This window comes from Marmota monax, unplaced genomic scaffold (assembly GCF_021218885.2).
Source record: "Marmota monax isolate L192 unplaced genomic scaffold, Marmota_monax_Labrador192_F-V1.1 WCK01_AAM20220418_F8-fsc00026, whole genome shotgun sequence".
Classification (NCBI taxonomy): domain Eukaryota; kingdom Metazoa; phylum Chordata; class Mammalia; order Rodentia; family Sciuridae; genus Marmota; species Marmota monax.
Window position 1 is genome coordinate 18,386,414 of NW_026693108.1, and position 20,663 is coordinate 18,407,076.

Sequence of the window (20,663 nt, forward strand, 5' to 3'; positions counted from 1 at the left end):
TTGTGACTTTTGCCAATAAATGGATGTATCTGGAGAATATCGTGCTAAGTGAAATAAGCCAATCCCCAAAAACCAAAGGTTGAATGTTCTCTCAGATTTGTGGATACTAACACACAACAAGGGAGTGGGGAGAATAGAAGTTCAGTGGATTAGGCAAAAGGGCATGAAGGAAAAAGGAAGAGGGATAGGAATAGAAAAGACAGAAGAATTAATTAGACATAATTTTTGTATGTTCATATATGAATATACCACAGTAAATCTCCATATCATATACAAACAAAAGATTGGAATACTAATTAGAATAAGATATACTCCATGTATGTATAATATGTCAAAATAAACTTTACTGAGATGTATATCTAAAAGGAATAAATAAAAATGTTTAAAAATGAATGACTCTAAAACCCTTGGAAGTATTTATTTACTAGTTTTACAGGCCTGGTGACTACAGAAGGTAAGGTTATTTTGCAATGAATGACAAAAATATACTCATGGTAGCATAATTATGCTTAATAAAGTGAGAACATGAGTTGATTTCAAAGATCTTCCCTTGCACATTCTCCATTTTAAGATATTAAAAGATATACCATAAATTTATTCACATATTATTTGAAGAGGAAGAAATATATTTTATTAATATAAATTTAATATGGTGAAACTTCTGAAAACATTTCAAGGGTTATATAAAGGAATAAATAATGGTAGCTATATCGAGTAAGAATTGAAAAAGATGAAGAATAATGTCTTGACATGCAGAAGGCCAGAAGTCCCAAAAATAAAGACTCCTTAGTTTCCCAATCTTAAGTAGCAGAGTACAGAGGTGTGTGAGTCAAGGAGATATAACCATTTCAGTAATTTCTCAACAAAAACAAGATGAACATCCACCTTTGATTAGAGGAAGTAGCTATCACTTATCTAACAAAAATAAAATTTTGATACATAAAATGCAGAAAATAAAGGAATAATAAAGGAAAGCCATAAGTATGAAAATTCACTATGGTAGAAAGCTAGATATTTTAAAAAGCTGGATTGTAAAATCAGACTCACAGAATTAGACATCAGATCATGGTATACTAAGAGTCCTAAGGTTATAGGATTATGAAACATAAGTAATTAATAAGAAGACATCTGAGGCAATCCCTGCAGCTCTCCATGTCCCTCCTTGCCACCTGAGAATAAATTCAGGGCTCATAAATATAAGAGGTCACCAAATACTTCACAAACAAGAAAAAATATTTGGTCAAGAAATATCTTTATTTTATACTCTGATAATTATAAAATTTAAAGTAATATTTTCCTGTGATCTATACCCATAGATACAAATATCCAGGTTTGTTCCTCATAAGCCCAGACTAGGTATAGCCCACTATAAGGAATCTGTAAGTAACTGTCATCAAGAAGATATACTTAGCATCTTTACAAGATAGACCTATGGGATCTTGACTTCCATTCTAACAGTATATCTCAGTTCAACCTTATTACATAGAAAAAGTCTCCTATTCATTTTGTCTCTTCCTGGCCAGGAAAACCAAAATCCAAATATTCCACATGGAGTATTCTCTTAAAGACATCTCACCTTCGAACTTATTGTTCATAATGGCATATAATCCATTTGAGAAGGATCTGTAGAAAAGTTCTTGTTCCTCTATCTTTTCCACCCAGCCTTCCTAATAACTATTCTAAATAATTTTACTTTGTAAATAGAAATTCTTTGTAGTAGAAAACTCAAAACCAAAGTTTTCATCACAGTTCACACTTTTGATGCCTTATTTGCTAAAATAAAATGTTCATGTATTTTGTGTTCTAACCTTATGCTTGATTGCATACTATTTTTCCTATTCATGTTTTTAACATTATTTTTAATTCTTGGATTCATATTTTTTAGTATTATCATCCTCAGACTATATTAACCTGTAAATTTATGTAAACTAATATAGAATTGAAATACATGAAAAAATCTATAGCTAAATATAAACAAAAACTTAATCACTTAATTCCTTATTTCTCAAATTATTAGCTCTTCTAGAAGTTTTGTAATTTATACTCAGATGACCAGAAGGAACCTATAGCATAAGACTAATTGTGTAGTGAGAAGTTTATATTATATGATTAGCCAACCACAACACACAATATAATTAAGATATTCTCACAGTCATGAAGCCAAGGTCAATATATTACCATTGCCTTTTTGAATTTCAGCTGCATGTGCAACCTAAAAATTGTATTCATGGCAACCTAAACAGGTTCTCATTGCAGGATAACCAGAAGAAATAAATCATAATCATATTGATTCAACCTCTTAAATAATGTTTGAACCTACTTCTTCAGATCTGTATTTCCACCATTCTAATCTCACACCTATAAAGGAAGTCTTAAATGGATACCCTACAGGCAGAAAATATCTTTTAAATATGCAAATCTGATCATGGCACTATGCTGAAAAATCTTTCATGTCTTTCTATTGCACTAGGAATAAACTCCAAAATCCTTAACAAAGCCAAAAAAGGTTTTATGCAACTGACCGCAGCCTCCTTCATTCACCTCTTCTGCACTCACCGTATGACTTTCTTAATATACAGACACGTTCATGAAATCTGTACTATACAAAACAAACACATGCAAGAATTACAAATAATACTATAGATTCTTCTTTTCTATAAAATTAAGCTTCTTAAAAGGGTAGTCTGAATTCTTTTCTCCATTGCCTTCCTGCGCTACTTTTCTAACTTGAACTTTGAGCCTGCCTGTCCTTGGTAAATACATACACTTAGTAACTGATGAACTACTAGTTGCAAATCTAAGAACTATTTATCCTTTTCTAACCACCCTTGACCTCTTTGTGAAATCTGACACGATATACCATCTAGGTCTCAAAATCCTTCTCTTTTCTTACACCAGGTCTCCAAAATCTTGACCTGATGCTACTCTCTCAAGTGATATATGGACCCATATCTCTATCTATTATACATTACCACCTTGATATCCACAATAGCCTCAACATTGACATGATAGAAGTTATGCCTTCTTCCCCACAGAGTAATTTCTACTTCCTGAAAGCTATCTAAAATCTGGGACACCTCCTTCTCCCTCAAAATACCTAACAATTCTACCTTTTTAATATCTCCATCTGCTTTTCCAAAAGTGATTCTCTGACTGATGTTAAGTTAAATAAAATACCAGGGGAATGACAGAAGGTAAGCCAAGTCACAAAACATTTCCCTATGAAAATGAATTCATTGTTCTCAATAACCAAATAGATTCTCTCAAGTGTAGAAATTCTCAGAACTTTAATATTTTAATGTGTATTGTGGCTCTTTAAAAAAAACCTGTATATAGTTTACAGGATTTCTTCCAACATTAATAAGCAGCTAACCGAAATGAAATGCAGCAGAACACAGTTTGGATTCTACTTCTTATTCTTTTCTGAGGTTAACTTCACCAGAGTTCTTAGAAATAGAGTGTTAAGCAGTGACAAACTGGCAATCTATATTGTGGAAGGAGTGAGTAGCCCTAGAGTATAAATGTGCTCTCTGTCCCCACTTCTCAGGGGAATTTTCAGGAGATGCTGAGTCTTCCTTCCACCTGTGCTGAATTACAGAGTAATTTCCTGCTCTTTATTTTGATTAATAAATCAAATGAATTCATCAAATATTGATTAAGCACCTGTTCTGTACAAGACACTATGATAGCTATTAAGGGTAACAAGAAGGATAATATGCAATTTCTCAGGGCCCAGGCTAGAGGGAGGCAGATTTGTTAAAAAAAAAATTAATGTTATAAAATGTCATAAAAGATGTACTAAGTTCTGTGGGAATAGAGGAAGGAAGGATTTCTTCTTGCAAAAACAAAAAGAATTGGTCAGAGGAGATTTTTGAGCAACTGCTTGATATTATCTTTAAATAGATGCTTAAAATTGTAAGGTAAAACTAATCCTATTTTATAAATGAGAAATTAGGTTCATTGTAAAAATTTCTCAAAACTTATAAAGATTATGAGTAGCAAAACAAATCTGAACTCAGTCTGATCAAAAATGGGAAGAAAGAGGAAGGCAATGATATTCCAGAGAGGGTGTGGAGGTGTGACTCCCTGGGGAAACCTAAAGCATTAAAGCTTTGGCTAAAATGCATTGCCAGATATATGTATGGTTTTGGAACTGGGAGAAGGTTGAGGGAGTTGTAAGGGTCTAGAATTTTTCCCTACTTGCTGTTTCTTAGATGTCAGCAGAAGACATGAGACACAACTTGACAAGCAGCATGAACATCATGTCAGTCACCCAGGCCTACAGGGGTTCTAGAGAGATGCCTGTACAGATACTGGATTGCCTTACATGGAGAAACATTGAACTTACTGGTGTTCGTCTATTTTACAGTAAACCTTAGCCTGTTTTTTGTTCTGGGAGGGTACCATTCTTCTATGAGCTGCTAACACAACACTGAAAAATGGTCCAAGGAAAGGGAAGCCAGAACCTTGCATTGTAGGTGTACCCAGTAAAAACATGCAAATCCAGTCAGAGGCTGTGGTGCCTTACCTCTAGTATCAGGGAGGTGAGAGAGAAGGAGTGACAGAACGCTGGAAACAAAACTGGAAAAAAAGGCAAGAGTTTTATCACTGAGAATTTTAAATGTAATACATGGGAGTTTGAGCCTTTGCCATAAGCACCAGGGAATGATGAAGGATGTTTTCAGATGTGTATCAAACACCTCTGGATTTATGGATGGCTTTCATAGCTTTTCTAGGACTTCCTCTTCCCAATGCCAATGGATCTTTACAATTCATTAAAAAAAAATTATGTCATCCCCTTCCTGAAATACTTTAATTTGCACCCAGGAGTTGGGTTAATTTCTCATTTTTGGTAGAAGTTTTAGGACAGCCGTTTTTTTGTTTGTTTGTTTGTTTGTTTCTGCCATGTGAAGAAGGCAACTCAGCAGCAGGAAAACAATCCTAAAACCACACAGAATTAAGAAATCTGTAAGCATGTTCATCCCAAATTTCACTTTTTTAGTCCATCTTCATCCCTGTACTTCCTTTATCTTCACTGCCCATAAGACCCCTTAATATACTTTCAATAGATTCCTTTTTTAAGACAGTTTTAGTTTGGCTTTTTGAAAGAGAAAACTAAAGAGGATCAATTGCCTAAGGTTTATCATTTAGAAACATCACCTTTGAAGCAGTAAGGAAAATGGCTTCCAATGAGGACACCACTACAGATGAAACCAGTAGACTGACATAATAGTCCAAGGGAGAAATGTTTCTTCACCCTGAAAGACATGGCCATACTTAGGTACTCTGACTCAGAGATGACACCAGAAACAATTCCTGTATCTGAAGTTAGTTTAGAGCACCTCATTTCCAGGCATAATTTGTAAGAAATAATTTTATTGCTCAGCATCAAAAATTACCCTTCCAAATGGAGATAAAGATCATATAAAGAAGGGGCTAGATTGTGAAGGGACTGGTAAGTTACATCAAATCCAAGACCATTAGGATAAGGAGAAATGGGGTTCCATTTTCATTGCCATACTAGACTCAATCCCAGGAGTCTTAAAGGTGTAATTACACAGAGAGCCCCAGGAAGGTGAAATTGCAAGGACTTCATCTCAGCGCTCCTGTAAGGGGAAATCACAAATCTTTATAAACTTCAATTTATCACAGGATAAATTTAAAGATATGATTCACTTTTAAAATCATCTTTAAGAATTCAAAGGACATATTAAGTACACCATTTTTATTTTTAACTGCTTTTTCTCCTATTTTCCAATGTTATCCACAATTAATGGTATTTTGTGACATTATTTGGGGGTTGTTCACACATAAATTGATAAGCAAGTAGTTTGTTTTTAAACACAGCCATAACTTGCTTTTCCTTTAAAAAATGACATTAAGTCACCTCTTCTAATTTGGTTATGTACCTTTACCCCTCTTGATTTAATTAATGTCATTTAGTTGACTTTAATAGATATTTGCATTACCTGCAAGTTGTATGTGCATTAAACAAGTATGTTTGGAGATATATATATATATATATATATATATATATATATATGTACACACACACATACATTTGTTTAAATTTGTCCAATTACTTTCCTTTGAATTGGAATTGTTGTGGCCAAAGTTATACAATATGTACATTTTAAGTTATACTACATAATTCTCCTTGAATGGAGAGATAATCTTTATCATCATCATTCCCAGTGTTTGTAGATTAGGATGCACTGTTTTCTTTAATCACAGGAGCATTAGATAGTGCTATCTTTAATCTTTAACATTGTGATTTAATGAGAATTGTTTTTTCCTCTATTAATTTGAGCTTAATCGTATTCACATATCCTTACTAGTCATTTGTATCATTTCAATTTCCTCCTTATGTTCTCTTTCATTTCTCTCAGAATAGTAATGTCTTTGCTGCTGATTTATAAAAGCTCAGTTATGATCAAGGATACCGATCTTTTAATTGCTATGTATTACAGATGAAATGCCAAAGGGACCCCCACCACCATTTATTTCACTGTGGTATTTTATTTTATTCTGTTGTATAGAAGTTACATATTTAAATATAATCATATTCTTTTATTTTTAAAGAAGGCAATGAAAAATCATTGCAGCATTAAACACAAGACATAAAGATAAAATTTGAGTTTTATTGGAAACTCAACTGGGAACCCAGTGGGGACTGAACTGGCAAGGGCCAAAAGCAGATGTAGGCTAAGTGAGTAATTCATCCATGAAAAGACACCAGGTTTTCAAAGCATGATCGTAGCAATGGTAGTGGGCAGGGAAATTACAGAGATATTTCTGGAATATAATCTATGATAATTTGGTGACTGGCTGAATTGGTAGGACACCTGTGAGTAAACACAGTATGTTATCATGAGGTGTCATCGATTTAGTCACATTTCCAACTGAAGCTTAAAAAGTAAGCAGCACTAATGTTCTTCATAAAAGCAGGGGAGAGGGAAGGAAATAAACAATTAACAAAAACATGATTATGAGGAAACTGAATGTGAAAAGAGAAGTCATCACTAATTGGAACTTCTAAAAATATTTATAAAGTACCCCTAGAAAAGATTTATGTTTCTATACATTTTAAATGCAAATCAAATTATCTTCTGAAAGCTGTGGGCTTAAATTTTTAAAGTATATAAATGTTTATCACAGAGAATCCTGGGAGAAAATAGGTTGGCACTCTCAAATTGGATTATTTAATTACATTTCTATAATGGGCAGGGTCTAGAAAAACTATAAGGTTCAGTCCAATTCTTCCTAGCTAATCATGTGGATAGGGCACTATTATTCCCCCTTAGGGAACAAGGAGGAGAATCATTTACCAGAATTCAGAGTTGTGAGGTCACTTTACAGGTGCTGTGCTTTTAGGAAAAGAAACATTGGCAGCTTGCAGTGACGCTACAAGGTGAGGCCTGGGATCCACTTTACTCCACTTACCCATCTCCTTCTCTAACCTTTGTTTCCCATTAACTGCTGGACACAAGAATGCACACTGATATAGTACAGAAACAGATTTGGGTTGAGTCCATCAGAAGGCACACTCTATGCTTGCACCATTTCTATTGGTGAAAATCCCTATTTAAAATATAAGGGGCAAGCAAAGATCCAAAAGCAGAGAATTATATCCAACATGCCTGATAAAGTCAGCCACACATTGTAGAACCTATCCATACAGGCATTAACTCAAGTTTTAAAACCATCTCATATTTTCAGGTGAAGTACTACCCCCTTGACCTTAATTGAATTAATTTAAATAGCATTATTTTGCAAAAGCCCAGTCTTTGGTTCTTGAACTACATATACGAAAAAACAAATCCGATTTTACTAAGGATTAAACTACAAAAAATAAATTATTAAGCTAAATAAATAATGAAAGCATGGACTAGTCTCCTAATAGTACAGGATTAATACTTTGAAGGTGAATGATGAGTGACAAATATTTATGAGTTTGGTATTTTATTAGCATGAAGGAAAATGATTCTATTGATTTCTGTGCTTGCTGCCTGATCTATCATGAAAAATTTTTTAAATACAACTAAGAAAGAAGTTTGGTCATAGAATTATGTCACATTTTATAAAAATGTTACAAAAAAATAGAAAATTATTAGAAAAACGTTAAAAAGCACTATTACCAAGCCAAGTGATCCTTAAAGCCACCAAAAGGTAAAAGCCACAAGCCTACATCACTATCTCTGTGAAGAAAGAGAAACATTTTCTGAGAGATTGAGTTTTTGCTAAAGGTCACACAGCTACTAAAGGATTGTATCATATCTAAACTATTTAAAAACTACACATGCATTTATAGTCACTATAATATGTAACCATAATATGTGACAAATTGTTAAGGTATATGTTTTTTCCAGTTATTTATCCCATGACAGCATTTCAGTGCTTTTTTAAAAATATTTTTAGTTGTAGATAAACACAATTTCTTTGTTTATCTTTATGTGATACTGATGATTGAACCCAGGGCCTCAAAAGTGCTAGGCAAGCACTCTACCACTGAGCCACAACCCCAGCCTGTTTTCAGTGATTTTTCAAACTATTTTTCCTTACTATAAATGTAGGATGCTTCCAAAGATAAATGAATTTTAAATATTTAATAATCTGAATCTCTTTGATGCACCTTTACTTATAAAATGAATGTACGGGCTGGGGTTGTGGCCCAGTGATAGAGCGCTTGCCTAGCATGTACGAGGCCCTGGGTTCAATTCTCAGCAACACATATAAATAAATAAAATAAAGGTCCATTTACAATTTAAAAAAATTTTTAATGAAAATGTAAAATTTAATTCTGCTTTTGACAACTAAAGCTCTTAACTGTACAAATCACAGACCCACATAATTTCACATGACAAATAGTACACTAAAGAACTCATTGGCTTCTCAGCTTTTTAAGTCTTGCTATGTTATTCCTATTTCCTTTACCTTTTAAGTAGATCAAAAACATTTTCTTTTTAAAAAATGACTGTTTATTTTACCCAGAGTAAAATGTGTTCCAAGCCTGGTGAGGATGGACTGTTAATCTCTTCATTTTATTGACCTATTTCAGTTTCAGCTCATTAAACACAGACATCTCAATGATCAAAAGAAAATGAACCAAATGCAACTTAGTATTACCTTACTGAATAAGAGTTATTCAAAAAGCAAATAAATCTGAACAGGTAATTTAATATTGACAGTCTTCCACTTAAAGAATATAGATATAATGAATAAGGACATTCAAAAGTAATCTTTTCTCATTCATTTCATTTGATCAATACAGGCACATTTGTACACTTTTCATTCAACACTCTTCTCAGATTGTGTCTTTTTTCCAAACTGTAAGACAAGGAAAAGCAGAAGATCAAAAGGACAGCTGCAAAGATTATTTAATTATATCTCCTGAATAGAACTAAATTGCCTCTATAGAATTATGAAAACTAAAATAGATTTGGTCATCACAACACAGAGGAAGAGAAAAAGTAACTCAATCTCAATATCCTAATATGAGTAAAAAAAATCTTAACAAAATGAGAAATGTTTAATAGCTCTTAAATATGACTACATTAAGGATTAATATTTAGAATATATAAAGAACTCAAAAAACTAAACACCAAAAAAGAGCCCAATTAACAAATGAGCAAGTAAATTAAACAAACACTTCACAAAGAAGAAATCCAAATGGTCATCTAATATATGAAAAAAAATGTTCAATATCAGCAACAATTAGAGAAATGTAAATCAAAACTACACAATTTTATTTCACACCAGTTAGAATGAAATGGAAGCCATCAAGGATACAATAAGAATGGAGAAGATGTAGAGAAAAAGGAACACTTTTACACTGTTGGTGGGATTGTAAATTAGTTATGACCAGTATGGAAATCCTTATGAAGGATCCTCAAAATACTAGGAATAAAATCACCATATGATCCAGCCATCCTACTCCTCACTATTTATCCTAAAAAATTAAAGTTATTGTACTACAGTGATACACACATACCCATGTTTATAGCAACACAATTAACAATAACCAAATTAAGGAACAAGTTTAAGTGTCTATCAATGGAAGAATAGAGAAAAAAAAAAGTGGTAAATATAAACAATGGAGTTTTATTCAGCCTTAAAGAAAACTGTAATCATGTCACCTGCAGGAAAATAGATGGAACTTGAAACCATTATGTTAAATAAAACGTCAAACTCAAAAGGTCAAGGTTCTATGTTTTCTCTTATATGTGAAAGCTAGAGAGGAAAAAGGAAAAGAAAGGTAAAAGGGGGGATTGGAAATCTCATGAAAATCAAAGGAAGAGAAGTAGAGGAAAGGGGACCAGGGCATGGGAGGCAGGGAAGAAAGAGGAGGAGTGCTGGAGAGTTATATTGGCCAAATTATATTGTTATATTGTATGCATGTATGAATGTGCAACAACAAATCCCATCATTATATACAACTATAATGTACCCACTAAAATGTTGAAAGAAGAAAAATATAACAAAATACAGCTTTTAGTAGTATTTAAAAAAAAGGAAGCCAGGCATGGTGGCACACACCTATAATCCCAGCAACTCAGGAGGCTGAGGCAGGAGGATTGTGAGTTCAAACTCAGCCTCAGAAACTTAGCGAGACCCTAAGCAACTCAGTGAGATCCTGTTTCTAATAAAATATAAAAAGGGGCTGGGGATGTGGCTCAGTAGTTAAGTGACCCTGGTACCAAGAATAAAAAGGGGTGAGGGAATAGGGTAAACATGCATGAATATAGAGGAAGGGAAAAGATATTCAATCATCCAGCCAAATAATATTTCTTATTTTGCAAGGTGCAAAAGAGTGCTAGGGATAGCAGTGATGGTCACCCAACAATATGAATTACTTAATATATAACATAGAACAGTACAGTTAAAAATGATTAAGAGGAGACATTTTATATTATGTGTACAATAAAAAATGGAAAAAATAAATATGACTGTATTTGAAGCATATATAATTGAATAATTGAATACTATCAAAATGTGCGTGTTTTATTAGCACCGAATTAAGTAATTCTTCTATTTAGGTAAGATTACTTCACATTTCTTATAAGATATCCTAAACAAATAATGAATCACACTTCATGCAGGAAAAAAAAAAAAATATATATATATATATATATATATATATATATATAAAGAAGTCTTAAAGACTAGATATACCAAAGTATCCATCAACCAATACACAGTGGAATACTGTTCCACCTTAAAAAGAAGACAATACTGTCATTTACAACAACATGGATGAACCCAGAAGATATTATGTTAAGTGTAACATGCCAGGTACAAAAAGACTATTGCTGCATGGTCTCACTCATATGGAATCCAAAAAGAATCTCATACAAGTGGAGAGTAGAATGGTGGTTACCAGCCATCATTTGAAGGAATGTACTAGTTTGCAAAAGTTATTGGTCAATGAAAATAAATACAGTTCGAATAAATCAAAGAGATTTGTTGTCTAGCATGGTGAATATAGTTTGATAATATATATTTTGTGAATTAATAGCAATTATTTTCTTAAATGTAAAGGAGGGGAAGGCTGTGGCTACCACTTGGTCTACTTGAAGTCTAAACTTCAAGTCAGTATCTTTTAAGAATGATCTTCTCAGCTTGGAAACAATTCCACAGATCAACAATAAGTCTTTCTCCTCCAGCACAGAATTAACAAAGGTGGAATATAGAGAAACTGAATCATTTTCTAGTTCTCTGCTATTAATTTCATTGTGAAAAATCTAATTTTGCAAGAAATAACATCCAAACTAAACATAAACCACCTAATTCAGACCCAAATACAAATAGTATTTAGTCACCTTTATTTTTCTCTAGCCTCTCAACAACAGGTCAATAAAATGCTGAGGCAGATCCATCACACTGGCTACATGATGACAAATAAGCTGTGCAAATGAATCCTTTAAATGTTAAATAATTTCCCTTTCTTTCCTTCCAGGACATTTAGAAACGTTCTTCCATATATTTGTCTGGTAATTTATTTATTCCATTCAAAAATATTAGATAGTATAGATAAAAATTCCTTTACATTTAAATTTTTTTATGATTATATGTTCTTTACTTATAAGCTTACTACATTTAAATTTAAAAGGGTCACTTTGGGTCACTTTGTAGAATTTGTGACAAAGTTACCTAAGAATAAAATAACAAAGAAAAAATAACTATGAAAACAATTTACTGAGCAACACAATCACGCTCAGATTATATTTTAATATATTTTGTCTATTATATTTTTCATTATATTAATATCAACCAAAAATTATAACTAAGCACAATAAATGAACTATTAGGTAACTATAAATATAAAACTAATTATACACATTAAAAATGCATTGATTAATGTTGGCCTAATAACAAAACAAAAAGAGAAACCAATTACAGAGCTTGATCTCAGGTAGACTATGGTCTGCTTTGACTCTGCTTTATATTAGAAATGACTAAGTATTGGCCCATATGCAGTGAGTTTCAAGATTTTAGGGTGGTCAAGAAAAAGACAAGATTACAAGGTAGAAATGGTAAACAATGAGCTTTATTTGGAAGTCCCTCATGAGACCTTCTAAGGATAGTGTTTCAGGGCCATTGCAGAAGAGGAAGAGCCCAAGAGAACTCTCAAGGGAACAGGAAATTGGAGGGGACTCACATGTCTAGGTGATATTCCTCAGCAGCAAGACATGAAGTCTCTGGGTCCCTGAGAGCTAAGAGAGACAGCCATGGCTTGGGGTCTTTCATAGCCCCAGGGGTTGTTTTATCTACCATTTGCAAATGCTGGGTGCAGTTTTATGGGCTATGCAAAGTAGGCAGGCTCTAAATGGCTAAAAATACATTTAGTTCAGCTATGTTTAAAGCAATTGGATGTGAAAATTTAAAGTTAGGCCCTAGGGGGCTTTAGGCTTTGGTCACAGCCCACTGTGAAGAATAAAAAGAATGGAAACCCTTTATTTAACCCATTTATTTAATACCATAAAACATTAAAAATTTTCCCTGTGTACTAGTTACTGAATCTCAAAGGCTTACTGCTAGAGGTTAACTTAAGAATCAGAGAGATTCAAAAGATGTACCAAGATGCTCTTGGCAGTTTTACTAAATTAATAAATATTTCAACTCTTACTCTGAGCCAAGCTGTGCTCTAGACACCAAAGAGTCTACAGTGAAAAAAATTACACATTACAACCAACTACATCGTTTGCAGGGCCCAGTGCGAAATATAAAATACAGGGACTTTTGTTCAAATTTCAACATGGTTACAAAAGAACACTAAACCAACCATGGGGTCTTTCTGAATGTGGAATCCTATGGGACTGCACAAGCTGAGCACACATCCATGTAACTGGCCTTAGTAGATATGGTCTCCATTTTCATTATGTACTCAATCTAGTGGTGAAAGATCTTGAGTTAAAAGAAATAAATGCAGCATCATAATAAGTGCCACATGGGAGACAAAAGCGACTCCACAATAACTGCTGTAATCTAGTTTAGTGACCCTTAAAAAGTTCTCTCTGAATAGCTGACATTTAAACTGAAAATTGAAACATGTAAATAAGACAGCTGTACAATCTCTGTATGTGTGTGAGAGAGAGTGTGTGAGTATGTCTGTGGGGGTCAACAGTTTGTACAAATTCTTGCAAGTTGTTCTCAACCAAGATGATTTTTCCTTCCACAAGACTACAGGCAATGTCTGGAGACATTATGGGTTATAATAAGTTAACTTGAGAGCTGGTAGTATTGTTAACAGGATCTAGTGAGTGGATAGTTCTTCATTATGAGGGCCTATTCTGTCTATTATAGGATGTTTAGAATAGGCCCTCATAATGAAGAACTATCCATCTCCACAATAGTGTGGAGGCTAAAAATCTCTAGTGTAGAATGAATGCAGATCATATGTGAAACTGTGATGAAGTAAGATTTTTAGAGATGTTTGCCTTTCCTGACCTAAGCCACATGTCTTTAGGGTAGTGAATACTAGAAACCTACATTTCTAAGAACAAGGGAGAATTTAACCTATACTATGGTGATTCACTAGAGTACCATAGAGCCACCAAAAATATGCTTAGATAAATGTTTAAAGGCATGGGAATTACTGATACTATATCAACTATACGGATACTGATACTATTACCAACTATAACATATTCATAGTTGGAAAAAACATGTTACAAAGAAAGACAAAAAGATTCTATGTTCTTTCAAAATGATATACGTTTAGCAGAGGTTTGATGCCGGTGCTGAAAAGAAAACACAAGGAGTTCTGTGGTTACTTGAATATTACAATTATTTTACTGTATTTCAGTATTTTAAGATTTCAATAGAATGTGTATTATTTTATGAACCATAAAAATACAAGACTTCATTTTATTTCTATAAAAGCACATTATACATTCAATTTACATGGTAGCCATATTCAGACCTAATACAGCTAATAAGAAGCTTTATATTTTTTTAATTCACAGAAAAATGAATAATCATATTAGGATGATTTTAGCAGCATAATTAGTAAAATCTAAAATTTATTACAGATAAAATGTAGAATTGAGGATAGTTGGACTCTTCTAGTGGAAGGTCAGACTTCTATGAAAAAAAGATAGATATTAAAAATGGCTATTTTCTATTAAAATCAAATTTTATCATTACTTGAGTAGACCAAGTACCACATTCATAAAATCTATTTCAACAAGGCATATGTTTGAAATCTCCCATGACTTCATTTTAACAAACTGACAGTTATGCCAAAAGACCATTCATTTATAAATCATACATAGAAGACAACAATGAGACAACACCTCTTGAGACTGTGATGCAAGCAGACATGGACAAAGATACTCTGCAAACATAAAATTACTGAACATTTTCCTCTTTGACCTACTCTGGTTACCATTGCCTCTTTCATTAATGACAACTATCCCCACCTTAATCTTCCTAATACCTAGATAAAAGTTACCAAGATAACCAATCCCTGAATTGCCCTACTTCATTAAACCCTGCTTAATTATCACCCAGCACAAATATCACCCAGGACAAATCCTATACAAAACATTCCCAACTGCTTATTACCAAAATACCTATGGCTCCTGTAGTGTGCAATCTTCATTGTTGCAGCAAATAAAGGGAACTTCATTTATTTGACCACAGTCTCGTTTCCAGCAGTTCTTGCATGGTGGGCTCCAACACAGGGCAAACCTCACACGAATAATACACCCCTATGGCAGACCACAGGTCTCAATTTGAGCTTTGGAAATTTGATCACCATGATGACACAGTTCAAATAGGAAAAAAAGGGGTTAGTTCAGGAGAAACAAAGTCCCAATATTTTTTTATTTTTGATTGGGGACTGAACCCAGGAGCACTCTATCGCTGAGCTACATCCCCAACCCTTATTTGCCACAATCCTCCAAGTAGCTGGGATTACAGGCATGGGCCCACATTTGAGAAGAAGCCCAGTTTGAGACTGCTGTCAATGAGTGCCTCTAGCCACTAGCCAGCTAATTATGTGAAACCTTAAATTGCACCTTATATACTATTTTGTCACTGCATACAGACAGAATAGTGGCGGTGGCAGTGGAGGTAGTGGCTATGGATGCTGCTGTAGCTAGCAGTGGTTCCACCCTGTTTCTTTCTTAGTTTTATTTGTTAACAATAACAAAAAAAATGACAATAACCTAATAAACACCATTTGGGACAGAAATATTCCCAATTTTAGAAATGATCATTTTTGACTGAAAAAACAAATGATTATAAAATACATATTTGATACACAGGGATATAAATTTTGAGTTAAAAACTTAAAAATTCATCCTTAAAAATCAAGTAAAGTTAAAATCAAGACATGAGATAAAGAATTATGACAAGAATATATTTAAACACTTATGTGCCTGGATTTGTGTCATTTTACATACATTATTTCATTTCATCTATGCAACCACCTCTTAGACTATTTCCATTTTACAGATGATGAAAAAGAGGCTCATAGATAAATGATTAACAGAACTACAAAAGGAAGGATCGAGTTTGAGACTAAAATCCAGATGTCTACAATTCCAAACTTCAAGGTTACCAGGTAGATTGTTTCCCTTGGATGTGAGAATGAAATGAACTGTCCTTGGAGTGATTATAAGATTTGATTTTAACGGAGGCAGTTTAAAACAAAAAAAAAAGCTACAGAGTACTACTTAAAGAGTCTAATAATATTAGAATTTCATTTTGCCACATCAAATTTGTTATTATTCTATTCATAGTCAATACCTAACAAGGAAAATTGTATAGAACTTTTAACTATATAGTTTGGAATGCTAAACGTACCCCAGACATTAAATGTCCCCAAGGTGGCACTACTGGGAGGTACACTGGAACATTTTGGAGGTAGGGCCTTGTGGGATAGTCTTTAGGTCACTGGAGGCATATCCTCAAAGGGAATTGTGGGTCTCTGGCCTCTTCTTCTCTATGCTTCCTGGCTCATGAAGTAAGTAGTTTGCTCCTCGGCCAGGCATTCCTGCCATGATGTGCTATCTTGCCAGTAGCCCAAATCAATGAGCCACTGGATCTTGAACTACAGCCTCCAAAACCATAAGCCAAAATAAACCTTTCCTCTTTACAAGTTAATTGCCTCAGGTATTTTGTCATATTAGTGGAAGTTGACAGTTATCCTTGACAAACCACTTGACATGGAGAGAGTATTCAACATAAAGTTCTCTACCAAAGAACGCTTGGCTTTTAAAAATTGGCAAATAAATTATCTGAATGTAGTCTTCGATTATTTTTTACAAATCTCTGAATTATCCTCTCAAAGAGACTATAATACATGAGTGAACAATGCATGTGTGAAGAGAATTTCAATGGGAAAGCATTATCTCCTCTCCCCAATAAATAAATTTAAAATAAAAGAACCTTTAAAATACACTAACAGTTCTTTCCTGAATAAAATAAATAAGAGCAAAGGGCACCTTGACTACTACTTAGGAAATAAAATCAGAACACAAGGAAATCTGTAATTCTAATCACATTTACACCTTCTTTCTTTTTTTACATTTCTCATCCAAACATTCTTAGGAGCTCAATAGGCTTAAAGAACTGGAGCAGTGTAAGGAACAAAGGTAAGGGAAATCTGAGAAACAGCTTGAATGGCTGTTCTCACAATTTTAATAATTTCAAATTACAAAATATTTTAAGAAGATATAAAAGTCACAAATATAAGAAACTGTAAGAAGTTATTCTACCTGCTTGTATTATAAAAACAGCATTTTGACTAGGCATTTCAGGAATCAACCACTGTGGAAAAACTAAATGAAATAAAAAGCACTAAGAAATATACCTTCAAGAAAAACAAATATCAAATTAATTGTATTCATGTTAGTCAATGAATGGCTGGGTGCTAAACAAACACATTTTATTAAAAAGAATATTAACATTTGTATCCTCATGTGGAAATGAGTACTTATATATTAACTGTATTCTCTCTTGAGATTGAGGATAATTTTAGAAAATAAGATATCCAATTACTAAATTCAATCATGGTAAACATTACAGATTACATATAAATACAGAAATAAAAAAATTATGAAACATATGTTATATGTGATTTACTTGAGATTTTTTTAAGTGGGAAGAAGAAAGAAACCAATATGAAAAGAAAGAGTTTAATATTTTCTTGAATTATTCAAATAAAAAATCACCAACAATACAGAAACAAGAAAAATTCAGAATTATATCAAATCCAAAGATGAATGTCTTCTATTTGGTGAGCCTAAATCAGAATAAAACATTCACATGACTTTTTCTTAATGAAAATATTAAAGGAATTTAGCATATCTTTTCACCAGCACCACTAGGGTTTAAGTGTACAACTTAAACTAACCCCGTTAGTGGGTGTTGCTGTGAGTTCTCCATCCCCGTAAGCCACACATAAAGACAGGGAAACAATCCAAAATGACTTAGAAGATCATTGCCACCCTGGCACTTATTTGTGTCCTGTGTATCAACTGTAATCTATGGCCCCCGAATCCCTTAAGGTATGGCAGAGCTTTGGTTTTCCCTTTTATCCTGCTAAAATGCCACCTCATAATGTGTTGAGAACTTCCTCTTCAACAGAGATGAGGCACACAAGCTTTCAGAAATGCAGTACCTTCTAGTCTATGTGTTGTATTCAGCAGGTACCAGAAATATTGAGATATGAGAAGGGACTGAAGTCAAGGCCTTATTGGGGAGATGTCAACATTCACTTAAAGTATCAACCTAACCTATCATGTTGAGGAGGCAAAGTCTAATAACTCAATTGAGGCTTTCACAGTTCAACCCCACCCCCCAACACACACACAATTTTAGTTTTATCAGCAGCTAAGTGAGATTTATTTCTTAATGAAAAGAATACACTGAAATAAGAAAATACATATTTATAAGTACGTATTTTGTATGAGGAGAGAATTATCCTAAACTGAGAATATCATCTGGTGGTACTGAATAGGCATTCAAATAAATATTAATGTGTTTTAAAATGTTCTTGTAGCCAGGTGCATTGAGGGTGTCAAGTGCGCCTGTAATCCCAGCTACTGAGGAGGCTGAGGCAAGAGGATTCCTAGTTTGAGGCCAGGCTCTACAATTTAGCCAGACCCTGCCTCAAAATAGATAATGATAAGTGCCAGAGATGTGGCTCATTGGTAGAGGGCCCCTACATTCAAAGCCAAATACACACACACACATACACACACACATAGGGATTCAATGTCCCCAAACAGATTTCCTGTGGTTTGACAAGAATGGAGTGCATGGCCAGAAAAACAGTCCAGGGAAGACCTCACTGCTGGGTAGTGCTGAGTGCAAGTCTCCTCACCTTGGAGACTCAGGCAGAAAACGGATTTCAGACAAGAATTCTCCACAAGTTCTTTGTTCAACCAACAACCTCAAAGCATTCAACCCTGTGTGTTGGCTTCATAATCACAGTTGAAGAGGTGCATTGTTCCAGTAAGATCTAAGTTAGTTCCAGACACCTGCTATTTCGTTGACAACTGAGACCTATTCTTCCGGACAGAAGGAGCACTGGATCTGCTCTCAGGGGACAAAAATTTGCGTGATGAGGACTGGGAAGAGGTGATAAAAACGCAGGCAAAGGGCGCTTGCAGGAAGCATATTCTACACTGGCCACACTAACTATATTCTTTCCCTTTGTATCTCTGTTATCTTATCCATGCTAAGTGGCTCCCCAATAGGTTGAGTTTGATCCGCCTGTTGCCTTAACATCTATCAGGCTCGAAACTACCTCGGGGTTCCGGAAGACACTGGGCAATTTGCGCTCCTGAAAGGAAGGGTTGGTGCACCGAAAAAGCCAGGAGTACCGGGTCAGGATCCTAATTACAGAAGAGATCAGAGGGGCTGCCCTTGTTAGTGGCCCAACTGCCATACTCCAACAAAGGCACATAATGAAGGTCTGTGCTTTTAGTATCCAAGTTGGGACGACTAATCCAATTCCTTCAGTTTATGAGAAAATGGCAAACCCAGGACACCCCGGTGACATTCTGTCCCCCAACAGAAACACGGTCAGACCGCGCTGTCCCCACACCTCTGCTTTCCTAGCTCCTTCCAACGCATCATCCGAGACTAGGGAAGCCCGGGCGGGCTGCGAACGCCCAAGCTCAGAATAGCCGCAGACGCATTAGGGAAAGCCCGGAGCCGCGCAGCACACGGGACGTTCCCCAGGCGCATCCCCAGGAGCCTCAACGGGATTCACCTTGCGCGGCTGGAGGGCCCCAAAGGTCATCTTCCCGCGAAGTTCCACCTCCGAGAGCCCCGCGTACCGCAGGGCGAGCGCTCAGAGGACCTCACCGCGCCCAAGTGCAGTGCCCTGCGCCGGCTAGCGGCTCCTTACCTGCCCGCGGCGAATCCGGCAACCCCTTGACAGCGCCCACAAACCGCCACTGGAAAAGTTTCCGAACTTCTTCACAGGTCTGTCCACCCTCGCTTCGGGTAGACCCCACGAAAGCCAGAAGAAGGAGACAACGAAAGCCCATGCGCCAGGTCTGTGCGTCCATCATCGGTGTCCCGGCACCCCCCTTCCCACGCACTGAACCCCACTCTCCCCACGCGCCCTGCGCGGCAGGCGCTAGAAGACGGGCAGCGGGGGGTTTTCGGGGTGCGATCGGACGTCGGGCGCTGAGGGACTGCGCTCCGACACTGGCTTCACCTGAGGGACTCAGCTTTCTCTTCAGTCCCGAGGCTGTGCCACTAGTTTTCAGGCTGATCACTGCCAGGTGTCCCTCCCCAGCCCAGGCGAGTAGATGTGGCGCAGACGAAGAGAAGCGTTGGAGTCAGCCGCGGAGAGCCGGCAAGCATCCGGCTCTGTTCACTGCCGCCGCCGCAGCCGCCGCGGGCTCGGCTCACAGCAGCTAACCTGGGATGTGCCCGCGCGCAGCGCTCCACGGGGAAGCCCCGCCCCGCGTTCAGGCCCCGCCCCGCCCCGCGTTCAGGCCCCGCCCCCGGCGCGCGGCGCCTCTCAGCACCGACTCAGACGCTGTCAACCCGGGTCCCGCGGCTGGAGAGCCATCCGAACATCCACGACTGGTGTGAAGAATCAAATAAATAAAAGCAAAGGGAAACCGTCGTCTGAGGAAAAAAGGGAATGTTTGAAGAGAATCAGAGAATACAGGACATAAGAAACATCTATT

General features: G+C 35.8%; 1 protein-coding gene across 3 annotated transcripts in view; it reads right to left on the minus strand.

Moving 5' to 3' along the window:
• Gpc5 (glypican 5) overlaps positions 1-20,408 on the minus strand; it is a 624,390-nt gene extending 603,982 nt beyond the window's left edge. For all 3 annotated transcript variants that reach the window (XM_046454999.2, XM_058582790.1, XM_058582791.1), the window contains exon 1: positions 19,868-20,408. In XM_046454999.2, the coding sequence (XP_046310955.2) occupies positions 19,868-20,033 (166 nt within the window). In that variant the 5' untranslated portion in view covers positions 20,034-20,408. The remainder of the gene's footprint in view (positions 1-19,867) is intronic.
• Positions 20,409-20,663: the final 255 nt, after the last annotated feature.